General features: G+C 42.9%; 1 protein-coding gene across 1 annotated transcript in view; it reads left to right on the top strand.

Annotated features, from left to right (window-relative positions):
• LOC147026885 (uncharacterized) overlaps nucleotides 1-10,511 on the top strand; it is a 207,558-nt gene that overhangs the window by 9,207 nt on the left and 187,840 nt on the right. Inside the window, exons 4-7 of the mRNA XM_085883592.1 lie at nucleotides 1-115; nucleotides 1,804-1,875; nucleotides 2,188-2,343; nucleotides 2,821-2,933. The exon at nucleotides 1-115 is cut by the window's left edge and continues 8 nt beyond it. Coding sequence (XP_085739718.1) covers nucleotides 1-115; nucleotides 1,804-1,875; nucleotides 2,188-2,343; nucleotides 2,821-2,933 — 456 coding nt within the window. The remainder of the gene's footprint in view (nucleotides 116-1,803; nucleotides 1,876-2,187; nucleotides 2,344-2,820; nucleotides 2,934-10,511) is intronic.

The following is a 10,511-nucleotide window of genomic DNA, read 5'->3' as shown; positions in this document are numbered from 1 at the left end:
GAAGCTCCAGATCAAGCCAAACACTTCTGGAATAATTTGGTTGAAGCTGATCTGCTTAACAAAGCATTTCAGCCTCTCTGTGAATTAATTCGTCGCGGCGAAGCAAGCGACCAAGGTGTGTTTATTTTTAATATGTTTGACACTGTAAGTAAAAAGAATCGAAAGAACAGAGATGAGAATTATATGATGAATGAATGAATTGTCTCTGAACGAAAGAATTCCGAGCTCAGAAATTGGAAAGATTAAAAATCACTACGAGTGAGGAAGAACTTAGGAAGAGAAGACTTGGTTGGTATGGTCATGTGCAATGAAGATGTCAAGAAAGTGAAAAAGAGCCGAGATGTCGTTATAAAAAGCCATGGATTGATTATGTCTAGAAAGATGGAATGTTTGAAAATGCATGAAACTCATACATTTTATTGATCCTATGGAGGAACGCCATCATTTGACCAACCCCCTGAAAAAAGAGGAAAAATGGTTGAAAAAGGTTTGTTGTGGATGTGGTGATTTGTAAGTTAAGTAATGGTTCAGCTGACATTTGAATTTCACCATTCATTATGATTTTATTTCCAGTTATTGCCTCCTTCACAAATAGCTCAATTTTATAATTGATCAGTGATTCAGGATGTGTACCAGCTTCTAGTAGATCTTCTAAGAGGAGTGAAATTGCCTGTGCCGGCAGTAAGTAATAAGGGGCCTAAAATGTGATTTTATTTTTATATAGATCGTGCGCTGCAGGCTGAGAAGTGTCTAGAAAACTATTTTTGTTTCATTATTGAGGTGCTCCTTGAAATTTGGGATTTTGAGAGAACTATATGATGGACTGGGGAAAAAAGTTCTTTACTAGATCTCTCTCTGCACAACAATGCTCTCTGGGGTCTCAAAGGTGATCACCCTTGTCGACAAAGGCACTTTTTTTTTGCATTTTCCCCATTTATATGGACTCGTGGCTTCATGACTCCTAATCTCAGTTACTAAACTCAGGAATCACTCAGATATCACAACATAGCTTCAAAATTAGAATTGCTGAGGTTGTCCATGTTTTATTTGAAGAATTGTCGGAATTAAAATGGAGCGACCTAATCGGAAAAAGAGGTTTCCCCTCTTTTTTATTTATTTATTTTTTCCTGCCTGTGGAATCAACTTCCACATCCTCTTCAATGTCATTCTTCCCTCATTCTTCAAGCTGTCCACCACCATCTCAGATCGTCCCCAATCCAAAACCATGATCCTCATAAACCCTACCTAAATCCCTCCTAATTTTACCAGTTTTTCTTCATTGGAGTTTCCTTCTCCATGCATGCGTGTTATTCATCCTGTTTCTGTCTGTTCCATTCAGTGTTCCACAAGCCTCGACTATGTATTTTAAAAAATTCAATGATGCCATATCTTCATTAATAATACACACAAGGAAGTGAAAATGCACCTCTCAGTAGAACCCAATAGGGTCCTCCAGATGGTGAAGCCTAAAGATCATGCAATTGCTAATTAAGAAGTTAAAATTAATGTAATTGTGACTATGTTTTAGCTATGAAAGGTTTGAATAATGAAGGATATAACATGCACTGTAGATACATTTGTTTGACCAACATATTGGGGGTACTGCATCAGTGGCATTGCCACTTGTCCCAGGTCAGGATGATGTAATTATCAGTCAAGTGCTGCATGCAAAAGAAAAAGCAGAGGAAGAAGAGTATAAAAACTCCTTTATGAGCCACAGTTGTTGTTCGGAAAAATAAAAAGCAAGTAGTGAGGAGTTTTGAAACTCTTTAATTGATCAAACATGTCTTGTTCTGTCCTCAGTGCTCATCCAGGCTTTCAACATGGTTTTCTTTGCTGGAGTACTCCACACCATACTTCCAAATATCAAAGCAGGTACAGCAGCCAATGGTCCCTTCACTATTATTTCTATCTTAACTGGTCCTCAATCGTGTTTCCTCACTAGTATGTGTTTTAATGACAAAGACTTTGTTGTGGATCCATTGTATTTAGGAAACTTCAAAATGGATACTCTATCACCAAATTATCCCTTCCATCTTCAAAATTGTTCATCACTCTCTTTGATGCTTCATTGTCAGTCGGCCATGTTTATGTTTGAGCCATTTCACAGTTATTAAGCCACTAACTGTACCAATTGACATTTGATTGTAATTGTTGTTCTCCTTCTCTTGATGTACCTCCTTGCAGAAATAACATGTCAAAATCAGGCCGTAAATGCAGATAAGGAACATTTGTCACGAATGAAGAAGTTTGTGGAAAAACTGTCTCCACACTTATTGCAGCAACCAAACCTTACCCTCACAAATAGCCATGAAGATGGCAGACAAGGGCAACCATTGAATGGTAAGTTTTTAAAGGGACTTAAAAATACTATTCAAAAGTAGAAATTGACTGTTTGAATCACCATAATAAGTTACAGATGAAAGTAATGCAAAGACAATTCCAGACAGAATATCTGTGAATCCAGGCAATCTGTTCTATATATGTACATCTCAAAAATAAAGGTGAACAAGATTGATGAAGAAATGAGGAGGTGGTTAAATGATCCAAGTTTGCGATTGCTAATCTATTCCGGATGATATTCCCAGTTAAAATCGATGAAATAGCCCAGTGTGTAGTGCTCAAGTGCAATTATTATAATTTGTACATTGTACAAGATGTACATGCATCACAGAAGGTAACTATTGTCCTGTAAGTGGAAACGTGAGAATACATTGAGAAGAAACATTTTCTGCAGAAAGTAACTATTTAGCCATTGGTCAACAGAAGATGTGTTGATAGAATGGTGGCTTGATTGTTTGTTCATTTGCACTTTCACAGATCTGACATCTGCTGACATGCATTCTGGCACGATGAGACATTTAGACATCGAAAATCATGAGGCTACCATGCTTCTTCAAGGTCATTGGCTCGACGATAACCACATTCAGAAGGTGCACAAGCTGATCAGAAAAGCAAGCCCTCATATAAAGGGCCTGAACCCCCCAAGTTTATTTATTTGTGGGCAGATGGATGCTGTTGTTGGAAATTTTATCCAGATCTTGCACACTAATGGGAACCACTGGGTGACCATCACAAACTTTGGCTGTAATACTGGTGAAGTTAATATATATGATAGGCATATATAGGCATGTAATATATCCATCGACACATAGGCAAAGATATTAGAGACTGTATTTCTCGCATGCTACACACTCCCTCAAAAGATCTGAGCATTGTAATGCCACAAATGTGCAAACAGGGAAACTCGGTAGACTGTGGGGTCATGGCCATTGCTGCAGCATTTGAATTGGTCGGTCAGAGACGGAAGTTCAACTTTGACACAAAGGAATGTCGCAGACATGTCTTTAGGTGTTTTGAGGAAAATACCTTGAGTCCTTTTCCATTGTCAAACAATTACCAAATGCTCATTGAGACAAGAGATCCACCATGGTCTCCAATGGTGTGGAGTACTCCACGTAATACTTCCAAATTTCCAAGCAGGTCCACGATATTTCTCTGATTGCTACCCTGCATGCACGACTCAAAAAAAAATGCGCGTCTATCTGTCTGTATCTGTCTGTCTCTGCCTACAAACATCAGTTTATGATCGAGGAACAATTTAATTTTCATTGAATCTTATTTTGAATTTGAATAGGAACACAGATCAGAAAAGGAACCTGTATTTTAGCAGTACTTTGGCTCTGAATTCGTCCTGATTGTGCATGTGCAGAGAGGAGTCAGATCATTTTTAAGCAGAGTAGTCACTTCAGTATTTGGTCTGTCCATCCGTCCATCTGTCAAAAAAAATTTTTTCGCCGAATTGACACAAAAGGAAGCTCTAGTTACCTTGCATCAAGAGAAGGAAATGCCAAACCACTTCCTTCGGATGTGGGTGTGATTTTATTTATTATTTTTTTTATTATTTTATATATTTATTATTATTATTATTATTTTAAGTCTGTCTGCCTGTCTGGCAGTCAAACAAAATTGAAAATCCTCCTAAACAGTAAACTTACTATTTTTCGGGCCATCATAAAAGACACAAACAACAGGCACAAATAACAAATGTAACGTGTTAAATAAGGTGGTGTGTAATACACGGTGTATCAATGGCAGTAAACTTCCGAAAAAGAGCCTTTACAACTTTTATTTTATTACAATGGAATTATATATTTGAACACTGCAGAACACAAATCGCCTTCTTGGCACATTACAAATCCTTCTATTTTGCAGTATTTAGACAAAATATTGTTTTGGGAATGATCTTTTAGAGGTTAATAAAACTGTTGAGTAGAACGATAGGTATTTCTTAACATATGTTTAGATAAGTATGACATACTATTTGTGCAATCGATATGCATTGCATATGCGTCAATAGATGTTTGCTTTTCCGATCTTACAGTGTTTGTCCTCCCCCCTTTAAACCTCTGGCTGTACATTTTGAATGTTATTTTCCTTTGTTGACATGTTTTTACAAAGTGCATCGCAAGGCCTGCCTCATTGTTCTCATTGTTCTCATTGTTCTCATTGTTCTCTCTCTCTCTCTCTCTCTCTCTCTCTCTCTCTCTCTCTCTCTCTCTCTCTCTCTCTCTCTCTCTCTCTCTCTCTCTCTCTCTCTCTCTCTCTCTCTCTCTCCTTCTAAACTCTTCGCAAACCATGAACACCACTCAATCCTCTTCCAGACCACAAGTCCTATGAACCTTCAACCTCACACAAAGCAACCTGTATTCACCATTGGCACAAGCATCATAAAGCACCCTCAAGTGGGCATGTGGAGGAGGTGAGACATTCATGTTACCCTCGAGTGGGCATTGCCATTGAGTGGCCACTGCTATCGAGTTCTGAGCTAGCAAATGGGTACTGACAGATCACAGAAGCTAGCCAATGAGTGTCGCTGGGTCACAGCAAGCATGGACATTTGTGTAGACAGGCAGCGTGTCTATAAAGCATCATGCAGAAGCAAGTGGTGTGGCCACATCTGGGGGCAGCAGGGAAGAGTTCCGAGAAGACAGAGATAGGAGCTTGGATTTGTGAGCAGAGCTGCATCCTGGGGGTGGAGCGGTCCGAGTGAGAGCCAGGGAGATCACCAAGGAATGTGCTACTGGATGTAGTCGCCCCTCACATACTCTACCACAGACATTCTCATGAGTCTTGTTCATTCCCTCTGAACGCCAGGATATTGGCGGAGTCGCCAACGGTCCACACCTCATATCACCCACCCAGTTCAGTACTACTTGAGCCAGCCGGCATCCTAGTAATCTCCCCATGAGCCACACTCATAGTTATCTATGGAGCCAGCAGCTTCAGGATTGCTATCAGGAAGTGCATTGAAGAACTCCCCTTGTAAAGTCCCCTGAGGCAAATCCATAACATTTGTTGGCAAGTGTTGGATTTGGAACCCTCCAGACAACATAATGATTGGTGTCTGGAATGAGATTGGACTCGAGACGTGAGCAGATGCACCTCAAAATTGTGTTACAGAGCATAGTTAGGGTGGAAATTAAGTTTAATTTAACAGCAGCGATGTCTAAATAAGGCGGACAGGACCAGGTTGGTATAGAATGGATGGACGAAGCTGTATCCCAATGTGACATTATGGAAGAGCTGCCAATAGGGGGTGCAGTGTAGTCATCCCCACTACTCTTGATTGCCTTCCCCTCCCCCCCCCTCCCACCACCCATCAGGTCAGCACCACCAACAAAGCCCGACATGGGGCTTTTGTTAAGACAACTAATGGTAAAAATTGAGATGGGGCATGCTGAGAAAATGGAAAGGATGAGGGCCAATATGGGAATGCTGAATAATGATGTGAAGGGCATGATCGATGAGCTAAGGCAGGGACATGCGAAAATGGAGGTGGGACAGGTTGGCTTGGAGATGAAAATGGATGTGAGGCAGGCTGAGGCAAAGGCTGACATGAAGGCTATACAAGGGGAGCTGTGCAAAATTAAGGGAGAGCATGGCCAATGTCCCACATGAGTTAGCAGTGGGTCAGGCTTGGATGGAGGGGAAGACAAAAACAGACTCAACCTGGAGGTAGAAGGACTTAATGTGGAAGAACAGGGATTTAAAAAAAACATTGAAAAGAATACCGGGGGGGGGTGGTGGAAGACTTAAGAAATGGACAAAAAGCAAACAAGGGGGGAAGTCATAGCAATTAAAAACGAATGTAAAATGTGATATGATGAGGTGACAAATAAAATAGATGGGACAGACGAAGAAGGGAAAATAGATGGCACAGATAAGAGAACAGGAGGTGAACGCACATATGGAAGCAGCCAAGGTGGTTGTCGACGGGGAGTTAGTGGGAGAAAAGCGGGAGATGAGCGGGATAAAAGGAGAAATGGACAAAGCCAAAAAGGAACGGATATAAATGAGGGAGAAGGTGGAAAACATAAAGGAGGAATTGGTGGAATGCTTTGAAACAATGTGTAAAGATTGTGAGAGCACATTCGAGGTACAGATGGAGAGGATATGGTTCCTTGAGGAAAACCAGTGCAGGATGATTCCGGTGATTCCAGTGTAGGTAAGGGGGTGAGAGCTGTACCGGGAGGATGGTGTGAATGTGTCAAGCTTGGGGGAAATATAGAACCAGAGTCTTTTTTGGTGAGGTGAAAGAAACAGAGCACCTGCAGAGTGCATGGGAAGCAGAGCACATGGATGGATGAGAGGGACAAACGTCGACACAGCCAAAGGTGGTAGTTAGTTTGACTTACGAGAGGGGTGAGTCTCCCATTAAAAAAGATTATAGAGTTTTGGTCCCACAACGGTCCCACAGGAGCTGGCGTGAAAAGCATGGTATGCTGTGCTGTGGAGCATGTGCGGTGTGTGTGTGATGCACCAAGCACAAGTTGGGGGTGGCGAATACAGATACAGAATCTCCACCAAGGGTTTTGTTTGCAGTTTGCGGGGGTCCGCGGTGCAAGAAGTGGGCATGATGAACATGGCTGGGTTCTCTGTCGAGGAAACCCCGGAGTCCAGTGTGTAAAATTGAATGACGAATTGATTAGCGGGGGCTAAGGAGGACGTGGCAGATTAGAGATGAGTGATATTGAGTAGGGGACGTAGCAATGTAGAGTAATGGGGAGTGCGTAGTTTAAGGGATGATGGGGAGAGGACGAGAGAGTGGGAGAGATAATAGTGAGAGAGGACATGACGTCACCATCGCTCTCAAGTGGGCCAGAGGAATGAGTGTGGGGAACAGTGGCTCACAGGTGAATGAATGGTGGTGAGAAGGAATGAGTCCCGACCAAGGAAACCTGTATGCCTGGTGTTGGCTTCATGGCTCGAGTGGTGGGCTTGGGATCTGAAGGTCCTGAGTTCAAATCCCGCTTGGCTGTTCAATTAATACTAGGTTGGGTTGACTCAGCCTGTCATCCTTCTGAGGTCAGAAAAAATGAGTACCATCTTACTGGTATCCTGCGTCAGAGTGGCGACCTGTGCAGGATTGTGCCCAATAGCCCAGGAGAGTGCTTAGGCAGCACCAACGCTCCGTACAGAGTATGGTCCCAATGGATGGATATTTACCTCCGCACGGGTAAGCCCGCAGATGAAGCCACACTCCACAGCTACGATATTGTGCAGAGGAACAGAAGGGAAATTAGAAGGTGTGAGCCCAATTATTTCAAGGATACATGCTTACAAAATGATATGTTAAGTAAAAAAATTATTTATCCTGATTGAAGTAGTAATCACTCCTCACATTTGCAGTTATCTTGGCTGTTATTCTTCGAGATGTTGAACCACACGCATCAAAGAGAAATAAACAAAAATTCAAGAGACATTATTTCATTAATTCAGCTGCTGAAGGTGGACAGAGGTTATGTTTTCACCCCTGTTTGCCTGTCTGGGAGCACAATGTCTCATAAAGTTGTGGATGGATTCAGACAAAACTTAGTGGACAGGTTGAGTGTGTGACGAGGAAGAATTTGATTATATTTGATGACAATCTGGATCCTGATCCGAGAATCTTTAAAGTGATTCTTCACCATTGAGAGATGTGTCCAAAAACGATATATGACATCGCAAGAAATTTCAAAAAGTTGTGGATGAGTTCGTTGGGTGACCAGAACAAACCAATTCAATTTTGGTTCAGGTCCGGGATACAAACGTAAACTGTTCAGCCTGGCGGAGGTATGCACTCTACCGAGTGCTGTTCTAGTTACCTCCGCTACTGAAGGTGAACAAGGTCATGTTTTCACCCCTGTCTGTCTGTCTGCCTGTCTGTGTGCAGGATATTTCAAAAAGTTGTGTACGCATTCGAATGAAACTTGGTGGACAGGTTGGGTGTGTGACCACGACGAATTGTTTCGATTTGGGTGAAGATCCAGATTGGGATCTGATAATTTTTTCAGTGATTCTTCACTATTGAGAGATAGGGCTCAAAAACGATATGTAGCATGATATTTCAAAAATGTGTTAGGCCCGATACGTTCTTGTGTATCAGGCAGTGTGTGGCGGAGGTATGTGCTCGACCGAGTGTCCTTCTCGTTTTGACTAAGTTAGTTTACCAGAAATATCAGTGAAGTGAACTAAAAATTGAAAGTGTGAGCACATCTACGATCATTTAGTGTGTGTCAAATGATAGTTACAGTACGAGTATGAAATTGAGCGCAATTGTAAAAACACCTTGGGGTGGGTATATTGATTTGATTTGATGTTCCATACTCTCCTGAGCCTTGGTGCTGCCAAAGCAGCCTTATTACCAAGGGCTATATTAGTACATGGTTTTGCCATTGCCTTCCGATCATTGTTTGTCCGTTTTCTATCCTTTTAAATGAATAATGTTAAGCAAGGAAGTAGCAAATACCATTTTTAAAGTCTTTGGTATGACTCGGCAAGGGTTTTAACCACCAAGCACGTAGACTATCAGAGCACAATAAATACGTGGCAGCGACGAACACCTGAACTGGTGGTTGTTTGTTTGTCTGCAAGAAACACTGCAATATATATATATATATATATATATATATATATATATATATATATATATATATATATATATATATATAAAAAAATATATATATATATATATACACATATGTAAAATATATCCATACATATACATTTATATATATATATATATATGTATATATATATATATGTATATATATATATATATATATATATATATATATATATATATTTATATATTGTTGCGGATTCGCGCCCGCCGGCGTGCGAGCGGCCACGTAACTCGAATCGCGGCACGTCGCCCACCGGACGGACAATCCCGTCGTGACCCTCTCGGACTAACGCCGGGAACTAGTCACGGGTGGGCCTTTCGGCCTCACCACGATCGTGCTAATCGGCCCCCCACGTGGGATAGGGTTGCTCGCCAAATTCGACCTACCTAAGTACCCACACGGAGGGTAGACCGGGCGATCGCACCTCGCCGCAGGTCGACTTCGGACACGGGCCACTTTAAGCGACCCGTTCCGTACTATCGGGATAACCGAGCGGTGTTATCGTCGGCCTCGACGGTTTCGATTAATTCTCGGGCGTATTTAGCCCCTAACCAACCCTTTACGTGAAGTAAGATGGAGATTCAATGAAAGAAAAGACGAAGCGAAACGGGAAAAACAGTTCAACATAAAGCACATTTATTTCGCGATGGCACACGGATAGCACACATATACAATTATACACCAAAAGCAAATGTAAAAGAAGAAACACCACAATAATGCACAAAAAGCAAATATAAAAGAGAAAAACACACTGCAGATCTACTACCGACTACCGAGCACACGGCAACACTTATACAGTTTTACTTCACAGACGGCGCCGACAACACATATACTCAAAGCAAAAGAAAAAGGGACCACCCTCAACGATGAGGGGGGCAGACGGGCCTGGGGCCGAGATGGCGTCGAGCCTACCCGTCTGGTGATGAGCCGCAAAATGGCGGTGGCGCTCCACCTCCGCGGGCCTCGCGGACAGTGTCTGGAATGGGGTGGGAACGGGGCCCCCTTCTCACACTATCTCAGCACGGGGGGAAACAGAAGGGGGTCGTTGATGCTCGGGGGGATGAGGATATCTCGCTGGCTCGGGTCCCGCGACCTGGCTCTCCACCGCGACCTCGGTCGCGTTATCGGCCTCCCCCTCTCCGCAGCTCCCCGACTCTGACACGAGCGCCCTCTCGACTGCCTTCGCCGCCGCCACCTCTCCAACTCTCCCACTCTCCACAGCTCCGTCCAACTGCTTTCTCCGACTCTTCTCTTCTCAACTCTCCTTGACTGACTCTTTCCAACTCAACTCTCCTTGACTGACTCTTTCCAACTCAACTGCCTTTTTGGCGAGCGAACGCGGCCCTTTATAGCCCCCGTGGCTTCGCTCCTTCACCTTCGACCCTTTACCTCTGGCTGGCTCCCCATTGGACAGAGGAAAAGTGGGCGTGAATGTTTTTTGATCCGCGAATCTGCATATAGCAACCACACTCCGACGCACCTGGAGGCGGGGCCAAATCGCCCCATGCTCGCCGATAGGACGGAACAGAAGTGGGCGTGAATCGTTTTTGATCCGATTTCTTC

The sequence above is a fragment of the Eptatretus burgeri genome, chromosome 5, assembly GCF_056783735.1.
Source record: "Eptatretus burgeri isolate ZD-2024b chromosome 5, Ebu_testis_v1, whole genome shotgun sequence".
NCBI lineage: Eukaryota > Metazoa > Chordata > Myxini > Myxiniformes > Myxinidae > Eptatretus > Eptatretus burgeri.
Note: the sequence above shows the minus strand (reverse complement) of the source record. Positions and strands in the feature narration are given on the sequence as shown.